At 54.8% G+C, this 21,213-nt stretch overlaps 1 protein-coding gene across 2 annotated transcripts; it reads left to right on the top strand.

Moving 5' to 3' along the window:
• Window positions 1-5,876: 5,876 nt before the first annotated feature.
• On the top strand, window positions 5,877-20,220 carry Arhgef19 (Rho guanine nucleotide exchange factor 19). 2 transcript variants are annotated; one of them, XM_076565586.1, is made up of 16 exons: window positions 5,877-6,023; window positions 9,175-9,621; window positions 9,960-10,241; window positions 10,395-10,503; window positions 10,575-10,651; window positions 10,863-11,125; window positions 11,990-12,150; window positions 12,232-12,384; window positions 12,575-12,704; window positions 13,273-13,347; window positions 13,431-13,520; window positions 13,660-13,820; window positions 17,465-17,623; window positions 17,899-17,978; window positions 19,312-19,416; window positions 19,748-20,220. In XM_076565586.1, exons 2-16 carry the CDS (start codon window positions 9,204-9,206, stop codon window positions 19,903-19,905), a joined length of 2,421 nt encoding a protein of 806 aa, XP_076421701.1. In that variant the 5' UTR covers window positions 5,877-6,023; window positions 9,175-9,203; the 3' UTR covers window positions 19,906-20,220. The 2 variants fall into 2 exon arrangements, with proteins under 2 accessions (XP_076421701.1, XP_015849851.2); XM_015994365.3 differs by lacking the exon at window positions 5,877-6,023 and adding an exon at window positions 8,115-8,198.
• Window positions 20,221-21,213: the final 993 nt, after the last annotated feature.

The raw sequence follows: 21,213 nt of genomic DNA on the forward strand, positions 1-21,213 counted from the left end.
GAAAAAATTTTAATAATTAATCTCTTCTAAATTTTAAAACAAAAAAAAGTTATATGGAAATGGGAGCTAAGAGCAGAAAAATCCAGGTTAGTGATCTGACAACCCTGAGGGTTGGTTGGCATGGTGTGCTGCTAGCCCAGCTTTTTTTCCTTAAAATATTGTTCATTTATTTGAATATTTTCAGTTCTGTTTGTGTGAGTAGTATACAAGGTATCCCACATGATGGGGTTCTCTCGGCACGTTTATATCACAAACACTGGGTATTTTTTAAGAAATATTTATTCTTTGAGAATTGTATACAATATATTCTGTTCATATTCTTTCCCCTCCCTAATTCCTCCCAGACCCTCCCCCCTCCCTACCCACCAAACTTCATGTTCTTTCTCTCTCTTAAAAACAAGTGGACTGGAGAGATGGCTCAGTGGTTAAGAGCACTGACTGCTCTTCCAGAGGACCTAGGTTCAACTCCAGCACCCACATGGCAGCTCACAACTGTCTGTAACTCCAAGATCTAACAGCCTCACACAGGCATACATGCAAGCAAAACACCAATGCACGTAAAATAAAAATAAATAAGTTATTTAAAAAAAAAAAGAAAGAAAAATTAAGCAAAATAAAACAAAATTCGGGCCTGTGATGGTACATGGCTTTAATCCCAGCACTCAGAAGGCAGAGGCGGCAGATTTTTGAGTTCAAGGCCAGCCTGGTCTACAGATTTCTGAGTTTGAGGCCAGCCTGGTTTACAGAGTGAGTTCCAGGACAGCCAGGGCTACACAGAGAAACCCTGTCTCGAAAAATCCAAAACCCAAACAGAACACAAGCCAAAAACCTTGGAGGCAGGTTTGCGTCCGCCAACTACTCCTGAGCATGAGGCTGCTGAGTATGGTTGATATACCCGGTGTCCTCCATTGAAGCAAACTGATCTTCTCTTCCCTAGCCAGTATCAGTTGCAAATAGCCACTTGGTTAGGGGCGGGAGTTTGTGCCCAACTTCACCTTCTGCATGCTGGGATTTTTGTCTTGAGCTTGAGCAGGTCATACACATGCTGTCACAGTCTCCGTGAGTTCATATGTGCATCTGTTGAGTCTGAAAAATGTGGTTTCCTTTGGATTTCAATCAGCCACCTCTGGCTCTTACGGTCTCTCTACCCCCTGTCTGGAATAGATCCCTGAGCCTGAGGGTATGATAAACATCTCCCATTTAGTGCTGCAAAGTCTTTCAGAGAGCTGTGAGTCTCTCTGCTAATCCCCATCCACTGCTAGAATCTTCTCTGATGAGGATTGGGGTTGAGCAATGTACTGATCTGTGGGTACAGCAGTGTGTCTTTAGTAGTCATTTTATTGCTATGTTCATTAAGCAGAATAATGGGCTGTTTTACCCTAGGGCCCATGACCTAGCAAATCTCAGGTCAAGCGCAGCTTAGTATGAGCATAGGTTTGTACCTGAATGGTGGGGTGAGAGAAGAAGGACTGGTCCTTGAAGGCCTTCCCTCCAACGGTTTGCCACACCTCCCATACCAGTTAGAATACCGCAGTCAGCAGAGAGTCTTTGTCAACTTCACTCTGGTGCCTGTGCCCTTCACCTGGCCCCGATCCAGAGCAAGCACACACACACCCTGCAGGTGGAAGACCCATCAGGCACGGAGGAGGGTGGGGAGCGACTGTAGGGGCCCTGCGCTAAACCTGGGTGGGACCAGGCCTGCCTGGGAGGAGGCAGTGTGCTGAGTCCTGGAGCGGTGAAGCCGGCCTGGGTGGGGCAGGGCCTCCGGGGAAGGACCGGAGAGCTAAGCCTCGATAGGGCGGGGCCTGCCTTGGAGGGGTGCTCAGCCTAGGGGGCGGGGTCTGAAGGGGGCAGGGGTGCTGAGCTTGGGTGACTGGGGGCGGGGTAACGAGCCTGGGAGAGGAGGAGGTGCTGAGCATAGAAGAGGAGGAGCAATGAGTCTGATCCGGTGAGGCTCTGACTACAGAAGAGAGGGACCTAGCTGGAACCGCAGGAGCTGAGTCTGTCTAGTGCACAGCTGTTCAGAGTCTACTGGGTGGAAGCCGCAGGACCAACTATGGGCGGGTAGGGGCAGGAGTGCAGAGCTCGGAGTCCACACTCGAGAGGCTCTTGGGACCCCCAGGTCCAAGGCCTTTCAACTACTGGAAAATGCTGGCCATGCATCTGGTTTCTTCGTCCACTTGGAGGAAGGACGAGCTCTGGTCTAGGACCTGCAATGTGGGTTGAGTTCAGGCTCTGACACTGGCATTGGCCAAGCTGCCGTAGGAGGAGGTACAGTGTACAAGGTCGCTGTGAACACCCATTGTCAAGGAACTGGAGAGATGACTCAACCCTTAAGAGTGCCCGCTGCTCTTGCAAGGATGCGGGTGACTTATGATCCTCTGTAACTACAGTTTCCCAGGGGATCTGATGCTCTCATCTGGCTTTTGTGGACACCAAGCGTGCACGTGGTGCACAGTCATGCATATAACGTGAAATAAATCTTATTTAGTTTTTTATTTTATTATTTTTTATGCATAAGAGTATTTTGCCTGAACGTGCATCACATGTGTGCCTGGTGCCCACAGAAGCCAAAAGAGGAAATCAGATCCTCTAGAACCGGAGTTACAGACAGTTGTGAGGGATCATGCGGGTGCTTTGAAACTAACCTGGGTCCTTTGCAAGAGCATCCAGTTCTCAACCTCTGAGCCATCTCTCCAGCCCCAAATAAATATTTTTTAAAAAATAAAAATTAGCCGACCGGTGGTGGCGCACGCCTTTAATCCCAGCACTCGGGAGGCAGAGGCAGGCAGATCTCTGTGAGTTCGAGGCCAGCCTGGACTACAGAGTGAGTTCCAGGAAAGGCGCAAAGCTACACAGAGAAACCCTGTTTCAAAAAAAAAACACTAAATGGGCCGGGCGTTGGTGGCGCACGCCTTTAATCCCAGCACTCGGGAGGCAGAGCCAGGCGGATCTCTGTGAGTTCGAGGCCAGCCTGGGCTACCAAGTGAGCTCCAGGAAAGGCGCAAAGCTACACAGAGAAACCCTGTCTCGAAAAACCAAAAAAAAAAAAAAACAAAAAAAAAAACAAAAAAAAAAAACACTAAATAAATAAATAAATAAATAAATAAATAAATAAATAAATAAAACCGACACCAAGCACTCAGAAAAGGTGGAAGCAAGAGACTCCAGAGTTCAATGTCATCCATCCTTAGTTGCAAATCGAGTTCAAGGCCAGCCGGGGCTGCATAGTCATTTTGAGGTCAGCCTGCGCTACATAAGAGAATCTGAAAAACCGAAATAAAAAGATTGCTACGGGGCTGGAGAGATGGCTCAGCCGTTAAAGGCTAGGCTCACAACCAAAAATATAAAGAGTTCGGTTCCCAGCACCCACGGCTGTCTCTCCAGCCACCCAATTTAAAAAAAAAAAAAAATTTTTTTTTTTGCTACGGTTATTGCTCTCTGGTCCCTCTTTCCTCAGCTCCTTCTGATCTCCCTGCGTCTGTTAGTCTGGCTCCTGTGGAATGGGCCTGCTGTGGTATCTACCAAGTTCAAGTGAGCTCTTGGCTGTCCACCAAAGGGCTACCGTGGGTCAGTAAAACCCGCGGACCCCGGGTCCATCCATACCCGACTGATCTCGCCCCCTAACCTGCCCCACACCCCTCAACCTGCCCCACGCCCCTCAACCTGCCCCACGCCTAGCCTCAGCTCTTTCAAGCCCTGCCTTCTGGAGCGGAGCAGAGATAGCCAGATTCCCGATAATAGTTTCCCCTTGGTCCAGCCCTTTACCCAACCCTGCGCACGACACGCTCCCTTTTACCTTGACCTCTCGGTGGGCCGGGGAAGGTTCTCTGTTCTGGAGAGTTGGCCTGCTTCACCCAACCGGGTGCAACAGAGGCACAGCCCCCTAAGCTTCTCTAGAGCTCCCGCCCTACCCCACCCCAAGGCTGGAGCCCTCTGGTTTCCAGCGAGGGGACCGGGCCGTGCCTCTCGGGAGGACGAGAAGGTTGGGGTTTTTTCTCCACATCCCCTTCTTCCTGCTCTCTGTACAATGTTGACATAACCCTGTCTTCCCCTACCCACTTTGGTCAGTGTCTTCTTGCCGGATGATGGTGTTCAGGGAGGGCAAAGCAGACAGGAGGAGAGGACTCCACTCTGAATTTAATGTCACCAATAAGAGGCTAAGGGACCCATTCGGAGGGAGAGTTCACTGGGGTCTGGGCGTGAAGCGCAGCAGGGCCCGTGGTATAGTAGGAGCAATCGCCTCCGGGCTTAGCTAGGGTCTGGGGATGCAGGCCTGGCATACAAGAGGGTCTGAGTTCAAACCTAACACCCCCCCTCCAACCCCCCACCCCAGCCCACACTGTGTAAGCTGGGTGTGGTGGTGCTCAGTATAATCCCAGAACTCAAAAGGCAGAGGCAGAAAGCTCAACATCCCAAGATCCTCTTTACCTACACACTAAGTTTGAAGGGGGAAAAAAAAAGGATGGGGATGGGGATGGTACTTAGGTCAGCTGGGCATCTCCCTGTACACAGTCAGTGGTTAAAGATGTAGGCACATGGTGGGGTCAGACGGATCTGGGTCTCAATCCTGGCTATTCTTTTCTTTCTTTAAGATTTATTCATTTTTATTTTTTATGTGTATGAGTGTTTTGCCTGCATGTACGTAAGTGTATGCACCATGTACATGCCTAGTGCCCATGGAAGCCGGAAGAAGGTGTCAGATAATCTGGAACTGGACTGGCACATGATTGTGAGGCGCCACGTGGATCCTGAGGATTGAGTCTGACTCCTTTGCAAGAGCAGCAAGTACTCTTAACCACCCAGCCATCTCGCCAGCCCCTGGTTGTTCTTGTTCATGACGCCCCTAGAACATCAATGTCACATCTGTAGAAGATGAGGGGGACCTCACAGATGGGATAGTGCACATGTTTAGGGACACAAGCCTTGTGTGCTCACCTGCTACGTGGTAACAGTCACAGTATGGGCTTCACAGGGCCGTGATGGACAGGGAGTGAACCCGTGCATGTGAAGTGCTTTACACACAGGAAGTGTACCAGTTATTACCCCCGTGGGCATCATCTTTGTACCCACCCTACACACTCTTATGAATAACACCCGCTGGGCAATTGCAAGGTGCTCACTCACACGGCGGGTCCACTGGGAGGAAGCAGCTTTACCTCTTCCACAGGCTTGGCAAAGTTGTGTGCCTGGCGCAGAGCGTGCCCTTCCCCCACCCCACCACCCCTCCACCCCTTACCCCCACCCCCGTTATGGAGGATGCCTTGATCTCAGCTGTTTCATTGACCTTACTGAGAATTCCCTCCAGGTAGGAGGGACTCTGGGAAGATTTCACTGGGGAGGCAGCTGCTGGAGACCTAGAGCCTGGTCCTTCCAGCAGGCAAGGGTCGCTGGTGAGGCGTGGCCATGATGGAGGGGCCATCCAGAAGATGACTAACTTTCAAGATCGACTTCTGTCTCCCTGCTGTGCAGTTGAGGGTTCCCAATCCACAGATATGGGACAGGTTCATAGACAGAGGGGGGCAGAGGAGGTCTCAGGACCCCCGAGGGGAATTCCGGGTTTGGAGGTTCCTTTGCAAAGCTCCCAGGATGTCCTCCACTCTCACAAAGTCCCTGCCTATCCTTAGTATTTGGGAGGCTCTGGAGAGGGGTGGTCCACCTCTGAGGAGCAGAACTCTGCTAACCCCATCTTTAGGCAGTTGTCTGGGGTCCTTCAGAGCCTCCAGGAGGCATAGGACTCCCATTGTTCCAGCCCCCTCTTGTACCCGACTGGCCAAACCGGTTCTGGGGAAGGGGGGCGGGGAGCAGGCACGTCGAGACAGCCGCCTGCCTCTGCAAGGCTCCCTCCCTCACCCTCGCCTCCCCCCTCCCCGCCCCACACAATACCCAGGAGCTTGCATTGCCCAGCATTGGAGCCATGCCGGCATGGTCCTCTGAGGACTTGGCTACAACCCCATTGCCCCCAGGGTGGTCTGGAGCCCTGGACTGTACCAGTCGCTGGACGGAGGAGCTCCCTGGCTGAGGTAGGGCCCTGGGTCAGCAGCCCAGCCGCCTCCTGCTGTGTCCGGAGGGAGTCCTTTGTGCTGGGCTGCCTGGCCGCTGCTGCTGCTGCTGCTGCTGCCTTCAACCCATTCTTGGCTTCCTGGGGCTCTGCTCGACTTGGAAACCCCTTTGGGGCATAACCTCCAACTAGATTTTGTCCCTTACGGAGCAAGGGATTCTGGCAGGCTCTCCGTTCCTCTGAGCAGGGAGCCAAGGGATACTCAGCCGGGAGAGAAAGTCTTGGTACCAGGGCCAAGGGTGCTATCCAGACAAGAGCAGTGCCTAGGGCTGGTCTGACACCTTGCTAGACAGACCTGCTGTCCTCTCTAGCTAGTAGTGCCCCCTCTAACTAGTAGTGCCCTGCACAGACCATTCCTTGGCCTCCACCAATCCTTCTCAGCCTGCAGAGACACCTATGACACAGGTTTCACAGAGGAGACTTGGGGGGGACCTGAGGGTCACTTGACACACATGGACACCAAGGCCCAAGGAAGGGCTTGTAATTTGCCTAAAGCCTCACAGAGCTGGTCAGTGTCAGCCCAGGCCCTGGACCTGGTTTCCAGAGTGACCCTTGCCTCGTGAGCACCCGTCTATCTTGGGGTCAGATCTGGAGCCAGCCGCCTGAAGCCAGTGCTCCCTGACTTTGTGGGTTAACAGTATTAAACGCAGCTCTGGACCCGGATCACCAACATCAAGGCTGAGTGGGCTGCGGCCTGAAAAGCTACCGGACTGGCATTCCCATGGCCCTTCCGCCTGAGCACAGTGGAGGCAGACCCACCCTGCTACCCTGACACCCTTTCCTATCCTGTGTTCCAGAAAGGCCTGCACACTCTCTCAGCTCCCCCAGCCCTCTCTGAGGCCTTAGTTGAAGATGCTTCTGCCTTCAGTTCCCATGCTTTGTTTCTTTAAATCACAGGAGAGGGGCTCGTTTCCTGTTCTCCAGGGCCTTCCCAGGGCGGGCTACGTTCCCATACCTAAAAGAGACCTGTGTGGGGGACAGAAGCTAGCTGTGTCTCCTCCCGACTGCTGGCTGCTGGCCCAGGCCATCCCCCGCCAAAGACAGAAAATAATAGGGGACTGCCTGCCGATGACAAGGTCCCCCCATGCCCCGGGCCTGAGGCACCTCCTGTGCCCTGCCGTTAATTCTTGTCTGAGCAGTTAGGAAGTTGGTACCAGCTCTCCCACTTTGCCGACTGAGGAAAGGGAGGTTCAGAGAGACTTACCCAGATGGGCACCACAGACTTGAGGGGCAAAGGCTAGATAAGGGGGTGAGTGAGGTACAGCTGTTGTTTTTGTTTGGGGGAGGGCCCCTGAGGAACAGTCAGCCTTTCCCTCAGGCTTCCCAAGCCAGGAGTCCTGGGAGAAGCAGCTGGGGTGCAGGACGGAGACCCAACTGTCCTCTACTAGATAGACCCGGTCTCTGGTTCAGACCGGGGATTACAACCCCATCTCTTTGTACCGGGTCCCTGAGGGTTTTAACTTTGAAACAGTGAGCTGGGACCTCCTCCTCCAGGAAGCCTTCCTTGCTGTACTCAGATTGGGCTGGGCCCAGCCCCCTACCGTGTTAGTGCCTGTGGCTTGTTTCTCGCCAACTCAGATTGTAACCGCTTTTGTATTTTGGCTCTCCCACCAGCCTGGCAACCCCACTGGGCATGAGCTATTATTTGTTCATCTGTCTCCCTGTTTTTTGCTTGTTTGTTTGTTTCCTGGATTTCCCATCTGCCCGAGCATCTGGACCAGGCGGAAATCCTTGGTGTCTCGGTTGTCTCAGGCTCTGGGCCTCAAGCGTCTCAGCCTCTGTGGTTTCTCTTCTGCAGTGGCTCAGAGTAGGTTCCCGAGCTGTTGTCTCCAAGGCCGCTCTTTCTCTGGGTCTCCCTCTCGTTTCTGTCAGACTGGGCACTGCCCCTTTGGCCCGAGGGGCCTCTGCAAGGGTCCTTGCTGCCCAGACTGCCCACAATGTACCCGGGCAAGTGTAGGCCCCCGCCCAGCCCCAGCCCGCTGCCTGCTCCCTCCCTCCCCTGGCCTTACCACAGGGTTTGATGAATCAAACCCTTTGTCTGGGTGGGATCTCCCCCAGCCAGCTGGGCAGAGAGAGGGCTTCCCCTGCCGGAGCAGGCAGGCAGCATCAGCAGCAGGCTTCAGTCTCTGCTGAAGAGGTGAGGGGCTAGCGGGAGGCCACAGAGGGCCCTGGGGCCGAGGCTGGAGGGGCCTGGACCTCTGGGCTCATCATTCTGTCCTGGGGTGCTGGCAGACTGCCTGGGGATGGCGTCCTGCCCAGGAACAGCCCATTCTGCCTGGCTTGATCTAGTGTCTGGGAGCTGGGATGGGGATAAGCCCCTCTGTCATCCCACACTGGGGATTGGGCATCTCCTTGCTCTTCCCTGGGAGGGACTAATCTGGGTGGTGGCCCGCCTGCCAGTCTGTGACCCTCCCAGCCAGCCTGGCAAGGATGTAGGCATCACTCAGCATGAAGGCCTCAAGTCTGGGTATGGAAGGGGGTGGATAATCTCAGAACAAGGACATTGGGGCCCGTATGTATTTGCATCCTGGTGTGTGTGTGTGTGTGTAAGGCAAAGGGTCAGTGTGTGTCACTGAGAGAAAGTTTCTAAGCCTGTGTAACAAAACAAAACAAAGTATGTGAGCTTGTATCTGCATTTGAGATGTCTCAAGTTATCTGTAAAAATACATGTGCTGGAAGAAAATGTGTGGCTATGTGTTTGGAACATGAATTTATGTGGCAACTTATGTTATCTATATGTCTGGTCACGTGTCCATGTGTGTTAGAGAATGTACAAGGTGGCTAAAAATGCAAATGTGGAAGTCGGGATGCCTATGTGGAAAACCTGGCTCTGCTATTTGGGGGATAACCACTGTGCCTCACTCTCCTCACCTACAAAATGAGGGGTAACGGCATCAGTTCTGAAGGCTGGTAGATATTAAATGAGGTGCTACGCGGGTGCTTACTCAGTTAATAAGTAGTGACTAATACAGACGATTACTAGATGGGCATGTGAGTGTGTTTGTGTGGCTGCGTACATGTGTACAAGAGGGTTTGTCCAGGCCTCCGGGACACGATGCTCACCGGCCCTCCCTGTTGTTCTATATCTGGGTCTGGTCCCTTCTCCTCTACAGGCCCAGGAGGGTGGCAGAGCAAAGGAGGAATGGACTGTGGGCCACCTGCAACCCTCCAGCCTCACCTGGCTGAACCACCTGGCACTGCCCGTCGCCCGGTAGCCGTGTGCCAGCAGGAAAGCTTGTCCTTTGTGGAACTGCCCACCCTGCAGCCTACAAGGCCAGTGTGCGTGGACCTTTTCCCCATTGCTCCAGAGGAGCCACAAGCTCCTGGTAGCCGCTGGTCCCTGGCGACCCCTGCCCCTCTCCAAGGACTGTTATGGCCGCCATCCCCAGGAGTCCCGGATACCCATATCTCCACCAGCGGAGGAATGAGACCCAGCAGGGCTGGCAGCTGGCCCCACTGTCCTGGTGCCCAGCCCCCAACTCTGGTGGGACCCTGGAGCTCTCAACACATGCCGCCCCAGCGCAGGGCCAGCCACGGCGGCTCAGAGAAGAAGTCAGCCTGTGAGTCACCCTGGTGGGGGATGAGCCTTTGGGGGCAGCTAGGGGAGGGACTGGGCGGCTCTTTTTGAACTCTTTAAACTTCAGAATGTCCCAAAAGACAGGACAAGTTTTAACGACAAGGGAAAGATGGCTCATGGGGTCCAAGTGACTTGCCAACATTACATAACCATTTTGGCAGCCCCTGTTTCCCCGTTCCCTTGCTCTCTGCAGTCAGGACCTCTGCTGTCCCATTGCCCCGGGGATCTCATTTTGATGGTTAGCGTCATGCCACCACAACAAGGAGGAAGATGGGACAGACTACCCTGGGTGACAGCTGTTGTTCTACCTCCACCCCCTAGGGCGCAAGATGCAAGTGTATCATAATGAAGAGGCCACTGGTGGTACTGAGACCCCCACGGGCCTTCTGGAGACTGGCCAGGCTGCACAAGAGCAGGCTCTGTGTGCGGAAGAGCCCGGGCCACAGGAGCTTTCCGGAAACACCAGAGGGGGTCTTGAGGCTCAGGAGCGAAGACGCTTCTCAGCCTCTGAACTGATGACAAGGCTGCACTCGTCTCTGCGCCTCGGGCGCACGGCCACCAGGGCTCTGACTTCAGGGTCAGGTGCTGGAATCACCCGGGAAGGTACCCAGCTATTCTCCCGGGCACTGAGGGCAGCCTGAGCCAGGCGGGTAGGGCACAGCCTATCCACCCGTGTTAACATCTTCAGGTGATCAGCCGGGTGTCCCACACGCGTTGTTCTCTGGATCGCCCACTCCCAGTTCTTGCTTTCTTTAGGGAAACTGCCTGTGAGGGAATCCCGAAGAGCGGAGATGAGGGTGGACAGTGTGTCGCTGCCAGCACCTGTCGACCCAAATGAGGTCCACAGTGGTCTACTGGAGCCCAGGTACCCACCCACCTCTTTCTTGGGACTCGGCTTGGGGAGGGATGCAAAGAGGTCCTGACACTCTTTCCTAGGCTGGACCCACACGAAAAGCCCTCTCAGGATCCCAGCAGCGCCACCGAGCGGCGCCAGTCCCGCTTTCTCCTTAACTGTACGTGCAGAGTTGCTGCGAGGGAGACAGGGGGGATGGGGCCGGGGCGTTGGAATCTGGGGAGCCTGCTTTTGGGGAGTTGGGAGGTAGAGACAGTGTGCGAGGGACAGAATTGCAGTACCAGGGTCTAGCAGGTGGGATGGCATACAGTTGGTGCCCAATTAGTGTTTCTGGCATGGGTAAATGAGTTCCCGTCCCCCGCCCCGCCCAGCTGTCCTCTACCAGGAGTACAGCGACGTGGCCAGCGCGCGCGAGTTGCGGCGGCAGCAGCGCGAGGAGGAGGGCCCTGGGGACGGGGCGGAGGGCGCGGAGGAGGGGCCCGGGCCACCGCGCGCCAACCTTTCCCCGAGCAGCTCCTTCCGCGCGCAACGCTCGACCCGAGGCTCCACCTTCTCGCTGTGGCAGGACATCCCCGACGTGCGCGGCAGCGGCGTCCTGGCCACGCTGAGCCTGCGCGACTGCAAATTGCAGGAGGTGAGGGGCGGGGCTTGAGGCAGAAGATGGGGACCCACAGGGAATCAGGGGCTGTCCACGTGGAGAAGGGGTGGGAGGACCTGGGAAAAGACTCGGGAGCCCAGCGGGGAAGCCAGGAAAGGGGGCGGGCGGAGTGGAGCCTCGGATGGGGCGAGGCCAGAAGCAAGTGATTTGGACCCTAGGGAGATGAAGGGCTGTCAGCTTGCAGGGTGAGGGGTGCGGGGACCTGCGCAGCCCCAGAAGAAGAGTCTTGAGGGGTCTAAAACGGAGGGAGGAGCCTATGACAGGGACGGGGCCAGAAGTAGTTGACCATACGACTCAGCTGGGCCCACGGACTGTCAAAGCGAAGGGTAGGGGAGAAGACCTGGGAAATAAGGCTCCTAGAAGCTATGAGATCGGAGGGACAGAATCTAGGACGGGGCGAGGCCAAAGGCAGGTGATCAGGCACTTAGTAGGGGTGAAGGACTATCAACATGGAGAGTGGGTGGGAGAACCTGGGAAAGCAAGGGTCCTGGAAGTCCTAGGGGTTAGCTAGGGGAGAGGGCTAGGTCAAAGACAGGGCGGGGCAACACAGGGGCGGGGCCGTTGAGACCACCCTCCCTGTTTGTGGGCGGGGCCAAAGGCAGGTGCCAGGTGTCGCCGAGCGCCGTGGGCGGTGCAGGCTCCTGGAAGACTTAAGTAGTGGAGCTTGTCAGCTGGCGACTTCGGGCGCGCCCAGGCCCCACCTGGCGCCAGATTATCCTTAAGGCTGGTAAAGGGCAGGGAAGTAGTGTCTACAGAGGCCTCATCCTGCTGGGAGATTTGAGACCCATGTCCCGGGTGGCCAGACTTTGCTCTCACCACCTGGCTTCCACCCTCCCTCAGGCCAAATTTGAGCTGATCACCTCGGAGGCCTCCTACATCCATAGTCTGTCGGTGGCCGTGGGCCACTTCCTAGGCTCCGTGGAGCTGAGCGAGTGTCTGGGGACTCAGGATAAGCAGTGGCTATTTTCCAAACTGCCCGAGGTCAAGAGCACCAGCGAGAGGTGAGGGAGTGACCTTGCCTGGCTAAGAGTGGCAACAGAGGTCTGCAGTGGCGCTGTCCTTGACCTTGGCTCACCCGGCAGGTTTCTTCACGATCTGGAACAGCGTCTCGAGGCCGACGTGCTGCGCTTCAGCGTGTGCGATGTGGTTCTGCACCACTGCCCCGCCTTCCGCCGGGTCTACCTGCCCTATGTCACCAACCAGGCCTATCAGGAGCGCACCTACCAGCGCCTGCTGTAGGAGGGGCTCTGCGGGGGGCGGGGGGCGGCGCTTGGGCAGGCGTGGGTGCGGAGGACTGGGTGAGGCAGGGTCCCAGGCGAGGGTTTCCGGGAAAAAGTTCTAGGTCTGTGATAAATGAGACCCACCGCGTGGGGTAGGGGTGCTGAGAGGTCAACCTGTGACAGAACCTTCCTGCCCACTGTCCAGCCTAGAGAACCCCAAGTTCCCCGGCATCCTGGCTCGCCTGGAAGAGTCCCCTGTGTGCCAACGACTGCCTCTCACCTCCTTCCTCATCCTGCCCTTCCAGAGGGTCACCCGCCTCAAGATGCTGGTGGAGGTAGCTCACTTCGGGAAGGGTGGGGAGGGAGAGGCTGGCCTGCCACCAGTGATTACGTTTTTGTTGTTATATCGAGTTTGTCTTCCTTTTATTAGCATATATTAGTTATGCATGATAGGTTCCACTGTGACATTTCCATACATGCATAGGTCATACTCAACCCCCACCCCCCCTTTTTTTTTTTTTGGTTTTTCGAGACAGGGTTTCTCTGTGTTGCTCTGTGCTTTTCCTGGAACTCACTTTGTAGCCCAGGCTGGCCTCGAACTCACAGAGATCCACCTGCCTCTGCCTCCCAAGTGCTGGGATTAAAGGCGTGTGCCACCACCGCCAGGTTCAACCCCCTTTTTCCTCTCCCCTCGCACTGGTCTCACTGGTCTCCTTCCTCTTCCCGGGGGTGGGGGTGGGTGAGGGAATGGGGGGGCTCCTCCTCCTATGTCTTTTTTGTGTGTGACCCAATGAGTTTCAGTAGGGCGGCTCCTAGGAACACAAGTGAGGGCCTATTTACAGGAATTTGACGGGTGCCTTACTAGACTACAGCACTCAAGAACACCTCTCTCTCTCCCACCAGAACATCTTGAAGCGGACAGCACCAGGCTCCCAAGACGAGGACATGGCCACCAAAGCCTTCAGTGCACTCAAGGAGGTGAGCTCAGGGGCCAGAGCTGAGGCCTCCTGAGGGTCTCCCTTCCCATCCCATCCCCAAATAACTTCCCATCCCATCCCCAGCTGGTGCAGGAATGCAACGCCAGCGTGCAGTCCATGAAGAGGACTGAGGAGCTCATTCACTTGAGTAAGAAGATCCACTTTGAGGGCAAGGTGAGGGAAAGCCTTGCTTCCTCCTTCCCCTGGGGGTGGGGGGCCGGAAGTCACTGTGCATGGCCTCCCTTCCCTGCCCCGGACTCACCCAGCACCCCCAGCCTCACCTGCCCTCCCCACTGTCTATCTCTTCCTCCAGATCTTTCCGCTGATCTCCCAGGCCCGCTGGCTGGTGCGGCACGGAGAGCTGGTGGAGTTGGTCCCCATGCCCGCCGCACCGCCCGCCAAGCTGAAGCTGTCTAGCAAGGCCGTGTACCTTCACCTCTTCAATGACTGCCTGCTGCTGTCCCGGAGGAAAGAGTGAGTCTGGAGGGAGAGGCCAGGGAGATCAGGGACTCCATCACTCATTTCCTGTGCAGGGCTTGCCTCCCACGGCCTCACAGGCTCCACTGGTGCCAGGCTGAGCCGCAGAGTGTCCTGGGCCTTGGAGGCTCTGCCACCAGAGCAGTGAGGCAGGTCCATCTATGAGGCAGAGCTGAGGGGTAACTGTGTCCTGGGGGGCCTGCCGCTGCACTGAGCCTAGGGCAGTGATGAGACACACAGCCAGGCCCAGCTCCACCCCGAGTCCTGGGAAAGCCAGCAGCAAGGACTGGCAGCTTCCCTGTACTGGCACGCTGCACGGACTGCTCCCGTCTGTTCAGAAGACGCCTCCCTGGCAAGCGAGTCCCCTTGTCAGTCTCAAGGTCAGGGCACTAGCGATAAGGAGCCGGGAAATGGCCAGACACCAGCTTGTTACCTACTGCCTTATGTCCTGTCTTTCTCAGTATGGAGAGCTCCCCACAGTTAGGATTTTATTAGTGAGCAGGATGAAGAGAAGGAGTTGGGGGGGGCCATAGACTGGAGAGGGGGTGAAAGGGCAGATATCTTTTAAATTTTTTTAATTCAATTTTATCTTGTGTGTGTATGTGTGACACCATGGTGCTCATGTATGGTGGTCAGAGGACATCTAGGGGGGAGTCATTTCTCTTCTTCTATCGTGTGAGTCTTGGGGAATCAAAGTCAGGTCACCAGCGTTGGTAGCAAGTGCCTTTATCCACTGAGCCATCTTGCCAGCCCGAGGTATCTTAAGCTAAGAGAAAAGTTCCTTCCTGATTGGCTCAGTCAGTAAAGTGCACCTGCCCTGCTGGGCTGTGCTTACTGTATGTCGCCTGCTGAGGACGGAAATGTGGATGAGATTTGCTCTCTGTCACAGGAGCCCAAGGCCAGCGGACGTACATCTTCATAACGGTGTCACTGGGTTTTTTTGTTTTTGTTTGTTGTTGTTACTGAGTGTGTTAATTTTGAGGTACGGTTTCACTACGTCACGGTTGGCTGTCCTGGAACTCACTGTGTAGAGCAGGCCTGCCTAGGATCGCAGAGATCTGCCTACCTCTGCCTCCCAAGCACTAAGATTAAAGATGTGTATCAGCGAGCCCTGCCTGGGTTATTTGTTTGTTTGTTGTTTATAAGACAAGGTCTCATTCTGTATTCCACACTGACCTGAAACCCCTACAGAGTCCAGGCTGGTCTCAAACTCACACAGATCTGCCTGCCTCTGCCTCCTGAGTGTTGGGATTACAAGCGTGGGCTACTGTTTGGTTGTTTCTGTTTGTTGGTTTTAATTACATGTCTGTGTGTGGATATGTGCAGGTGCCCTCCGAGGCTTGCCCTTAGATTGCCCTGGAGCTGGAGCTCTTAACCACTGAGCCATCCTTCTAGCCCCGCTCCTTCATTCCTTCCACCCCCAACCCCACCCCCCAGGTTTTAATGGGAAGATGTACTAAAGTAGAGTGAGTGAAGTTGCCAGAGGAAGAGACATTGGGACTGATTTGGTTGTTTTTTGTTGTTGTTTCTTTTTTGTTGTTTTGTTTTCTTTCTTTTTTTTTTTTTAAAGATTTATTTATTTATTATGTACACAGAAGAGGGCGCCAGATCTCATTACAGATGGTTGTGAGCCACCATGAGGGTGCTGGGAATTGAACTCAGGACCTCTAGGAAGAGCAGTCTCTCCAGCTCTTGTTCTGTTTTCGAGACAGGGTTTCTCTGTGTTGCCCTGACTGTCCTGGAACTCACTCTGTAGACCAGGCTGGCCTTGAACTCAGAGATCCACCTGCCTCTGCGTTCCAAGTGCTGGGATTTTTTTTAAATTAAGATTTATTTTGGGGGGCTGGAGAGATGGCTCAGAGGTTAAGATCACTGCTTGCTCTTCCAAAGATCCTGAGTTCAATTCCCAGCAACCACATGGTGGCTCACAACCATCTGTAATGAGATCTGGTGTCCTCTTCTGGCCTGCGGGGATATGTGCAGACAGAACACTGTAGACATAATAAATAAATCTTTAAAAAAAAAAAAAAAGATTTATTTTGGGACTGGAGAAATGGCTCAGTGGTTAAGAACACTGACTGCTCTTCCGGAGGACCTGGGTTCAATTCCCAGCACCCACATGGCAGCTCACGACTGTCTGTAGCTCCAGTTCCACAGGAGCTTGCACCTTCACACAAGCATACATGCAGGACAAACACCAATGCACATGAAATAAAATAAAATGCTGGGTGGTGGTGCACGCCTTTAATCCCAGCACTCGGGAGGCAGAGCCAGGCACATCTCTGTGAGCCTGGCCTACAGAGTGAGTTCTAGAAAAGGATCCAAAGCTACACAGAGAAACCCTGTCTTGGAAAAAACAAATTTATTTTCTATGTATGGGTGTTTTGTCTACATGTATGTGTGCACCACCATGTACAGCATGCAATGCTCAAACGGTCCAAAAGAGGGCATCAGATCCCCTAGAACTAGAGTTATGGACAGTTGTGAGTTGCCACATGGATGTTGAGTTCTAAACCCATCTCCTCTGGAAGAGCAACAGGTACTCTTAACCACTGAGCCATCTCTCCAGCCCCTGAGCTGCGTTTTTGAAGAGTGAGTAAGAGTTTTGTGTTGAGAAGTGATTTGGAAAAGACAGAAAAGTTGTGGCAGAACAGAGTGTGTCAGGGGGATGGTGAAGCCAGGCTGGGGACTGGAGGAGAAAGGGCAGAATGCCAGGATGGTGGCACATGCCTTTAGTCCTGGCACTCAGGAAGCAGAGACAGAGATGGAGGGCAGCCTGTATAGGGCAAGTTCCAGACAACAAGGGCTCTATAGTGATCCTGTCTTTAAATAAACTAAATAAATAAGCAAGTCAAAGAGATGGGCAAGAAAAGGGAGTGGAGATGTTGAAGTCATAGTAGAGGCTGGGCTTGTTCTGAGGGGAGGGATGGGGGTGCGCATCCTGCTCCTGGCCAGTTCGGAGGGTAAAGAGGTGGGAGGGACCAGAGGCTCTATCTAGGTGAGCTTCGATGGCCAGGAGGTGGCCAGTGCTTCAGGCTGGGCAGATGCGGGAACGGGAAGGCAGAGGAAGGACCTGCCCCCTGTGATGTATGTATGGGGAGAGGTGGACACACACGATGATGGGGACCCCTGCTCAGTGAGATGTGGCAGGAGGGGGGGCACGCGGGGGGGGGGGGGAGCGGCCCTCTTTCTGTGCTAGGGTAACAAGCCCAGGGCCCGCCCCGCCTCCCAGCCTCCTCCCCTGCAGCCCCAGCAGCACCTGGTTCTTTGGTTCTGACTTCAGGGCCGAGAAGCAGCTTCTGCTGTCCTGGTGCTAGTCACCTGGGAGTCCAGTTGGAGCCAGGGAAGGGCGCAGAAAGGAACGGAGAGTGTACCTGGGCTAGGAGCCTGGCTTCTGTAATCTGCCAGCAGAAAGCCAGGCAGTTGAACTCGCAGCTGTCCTCCTGCCCTAGCACCTCTCCTTGGATGCCCTGGTGGGAGCCTTACTGGTTACTGAGAAATGGCAGCCAGTGAAGCCAGGCCTGGGAGAGCAAACGGTCCTTCCTCCTCCTTCCATCAGCTCACCTACCTGGTCCTGGGGTGGCTCCGAGGGGAGGACCCAGGCTCTGCTGACCCTCCTTGACCTGGTGTCTGTCCTCCAGGCTCGGGAAGTTTGCTGTTTTCGTCCATGCCAATATGGCGGAGCTGCAGGTTCGAGACCTGAGCCTGAAGCTGCAGGGCATTCCGGGTCACGTGTTCCTGCTCCGGCTGCTGCACGGGCAGCGTGCCAGGCACCAGCTGCTGCTGAGAGCACGGACTGAGTAAGCACCCCAAACCCTGAGCAAGGGTCCTGCTGAACCCTTGGGGCAAAGAGCGAGGCTGGATGGCCAGAGCAGTGCCTGAATTCTGGCAGGCGGCACCAGCCACGGTGCCCCACTGCCAGGGAGGTGGCGCGCACAAGCAGTGGGGGTGGGTCTCAGGCCTGGAGCCTTGCGAGTAGCCCAGAATGTCTGGCCCTAACCATAACTCTCCCAGCCCAGGTTCCCAACCCTGCTCTTGTACCTTGCCTGTTATGACCATACTTCCCTCTCTGCAGAAGTGAGAAACAACGATGGATCTCAGCCTTGCGTCCATCCAGCCCCCAGGAGGACAAGGAGGTCACCTGTGATGGAGAAGGTAGGACCCAGAACCCTCTGGGGTGGCCCTGAGGACCACTGGGGGCTAGGCAGGGTGCACAGGACCACCCCATATGAACAGGCAACTCATCTTGCAGACAATGAAAGAGATTCAGAGAGGCCAAGTGCCTCATCCAGGTCCTCCCGGCTAGACCACAGCTCTGTCTGTCTGTCTGTCTGTATCAGTTGCAAAGCAGACAGGCCTGGTGTGTACAGAGTGCGGGGGTGGTGTCAGAGTGATAGTGGGTAGCAGGGTGAAGGGATGCTCAGCTGGGGTGGAGGCAGCTCCCTTGGGTGTGACTAAGGCTGGCAAGCCAGGCTGTGTCTAGTTGGAGAAGATCTTGGCAGTGGGCAGTAGGTCGTCCCGGAAGGTGTTTGGATAAAGGGGTTGGGTTATCGGTCTGGGATGGGGAGGAAGGTACACTCCCAGCAAGTACCTGCTGTGGATGAGGCTGGGGTCTGAACTCTGTACTTTCACTCATTTTATTTAATCCTCATAGTGATCCTGTTAGCTGGATTCACTGTCTTCATTTTTCACACCTCTGAAAACTGAGGTTCAGAAAAGTTAAGTAATTTGCCCAAGGTCACACAGCCAGTAGCTGGTAGAGCCAGGAATGGGGCCAGGTCTGGTCCCCCTCCCTTCCTTCCTTCCTTCCTTCTTCCCTTTTTGAGACAGATCTTGCTGTGTAGCCCAGGCTGGCCTTGAATTCGTAGCAAACCTCCTGCCTCAGTTTCCCTATTTACTGGTATTAGAAGGATAAGCCGCCACACCCAGCTCAAACTTGGTTGCAAAGCTCCTGCCCATCTACTCTGCCATAAGGAACTGGAATGGAACAGATTCTCTGGCTTGGGCTCAGTGTCCCACTGAGGCTGAGGACAAGCCCCCTCCTCCAGACAGAAGGGGGGAGGGAGGGCCTCCTGGCACATGGCTCTGAGGCAGAAGGCATCAGTCACTCAGGCGCCACAGGAGCCCTGTGTGGCTGGAGCTGTGTGAGCCTGGGAGGGAAGAGGGCTGGGAGAGGAGGTGAGCCAGAGTGGGCCGTGTCAGCACGTGGAGCCTGTGGGTCTGGGGAGGTCTTTGGATTTGAACGTCAGACACCCAGAGGCCTGCCAAGGGCATTGGTGGGCACCTGGGGTTTGTGTGCGAGTCTAGAGGTCAACACAAGGTGCTGCAGTGAGCTGGGGAGGTCAGCGCCCTTCACCAAGAGCCTCAGGTTAGCGAGACTCAAGCCCGGGACGGGCAGGGAAGCTACTGTGGCCCCCTCCTTCATTTTCTCCTTCCTCCTGCCTCCCACCTCTGACCTGTGGCTCCTGGACCCTCTCTTGGCTCTCAGACTGCCCCCAGGTCCAGTGTGTGAGGACCTACAAGGCCCTGCAGCCGGATGAGTTGACCTTGGAGAAGACAGACATCCTGGCGGTGAAGACCCGGACCAGTGATGGTGAGAACCAGGCTTTCCTGACAGCCCTCTTGAGGGGCAGAAGAAGGAGGGGCCGGTGACCAGCCTGTCACAAGAGAAGGTTATGCAAGTGGTGATCAACCACAGCAGCATTTGGGAACCCAGTTAGACCAGAGGAGGAACTTCCCGCTTGAGAATGGAGAGTGATGGGGGAGAGCGGGAAAAAACCTTCTCAGAGAGGTGGGGGTCCTTCCCGGGAGCTGGTGATGCTATGGTAATGTCACCCGGCTCCAGGCTGGCACCAGGCCCAGTTCCTTCTCGGGCCTCCCCAGCACTCATCCCATGCCACTGATCCTGACTGCTGTGTTCCTAGGCTGGCTGGAGGGCGTGCGGCTGGCTGATGGTGAGAAGGGGTGGGTGCCACAGGCCCACGTGGAGGAGATCAGCAGCCTTAGTGCTCGACTTCGAAACCTCCGAGAGAACAAGAGGGTCACCAGTGCCAGCAGCAAGCTGGGGGACCCGCCTGCCTGATGCTCGCCTGGGGCCCAGCTGGGTCCACTCCTGTGCCCTAGGCTTCTGTGTGTCTGGGGGCTTCTCTGCAGGTGCTGGGTGGTAACAGTTCTGTAAATACACCCTGGCTGCCTCTGCTTGCAGTCTGACCTGAGGGCCTTTGCATTGGCTTCTGTGCCTGGAGAGCCCCGCCCCATCAGGAGGGTGCTAGCTGTCTCTAGGTGCCCTGAGGGCAGAGGGGCCGTGTGTCAACCTGCTACTTTCCCTCCAAGTAGCAAAGTGTCAGATCCAAGCAGGCTTGAGTATTAAAGTGACTCCATGAGTTTTTGTAGTTGACTCTTGCGGCTTATGCTAAGAAAGCACCACCAAGAGGGGTGGCGGGTGGGATGGAGGGAGTGAGGGATGGGGCTTGAAACTATTCCACTGCAGCTCAGAGGCTGGGCTCTAAAATCAGCCTCCTTGGCTGAGCTCCAAGTGGAGTTGTTCTGGGCCCCATCAAGGTCTCAGGAGGGAATTGCTCTTTGCCTCTGTGTGCTTGGTGGTTGCCAGTGAACTGCACTTGCAACCATATCCCAGTCTTATTGTATGTCCTGTGTGCCTCCTGCTGTGAACCTATGGCTTCATTTGGAGTTCACCTAGACCATCTCTCCATTGGCCAAACCATCTACTGATACACTTCTCCCATGTTTTTCTGCTTAAAAACATTATTTCAGAGATTTATTTATTTAGGTTTTTTTGAGACAGGGTTTCTCTGTGTAGCTCTGGCTGCCCTGAAACTCACTCTGTAGACCAGGTTGGCCTTGAACTCAGAGATTCACCTGCCTCTGCCTCCCCAGGTCTGGGATTAAAGGTATGTGATTTATTTTATTTTATGTGTATAGATGTTTTGTCTGTATATAGGTATGTGCACCATGTGCATGCAGTACCTGGGAAGGCCAGAAGAGGGCAACAGATCCCTTGAAACTGTAGTTACAGATGATTGTGAGCCACTGTGTGAGAGCTGGGGACCAAACCCATGTCCCAGCCAGTGCACTTAACCCCTGAGCTACCTCTCCAGCCCCTGACATACACTTTAAAGTATGTAACATTTGCCAGGAGATGATGGTACACTCCTTTAATCCCAGCACTGGGGAGGCAGAGCTCTGAGTTTGAGGCCAGCCTGGTCTACAGAGTGAGTTCCAGGACAGCCAGGGCTACACAGAGAAACCCTGTCTCAAAAGGAAAAAAACCAATTCACAAAAACAAAAAGATGTAACATTCATAAGTCCCTGGAATATGGACATAAACATACATTGCAGATATTTTTCAGCCCGTCACAGATATTTTTCA

Source organism: Peromyscus maniculatus, chromosome 2 (assembly GCF_049852395.1).
Source record: "Peromyscus maniculatus bairdii isolate BWxNUB_F1_BW_parent chromosome 2, HU_Pman_BW_mat_3.1, whole genome shotgun sequence".
NCBI lineage: Eukaryota > Metazoa > Chordata > Mammalia > Rodentia > Cricetidae > Peromyscus > Peromyscus maniculatus.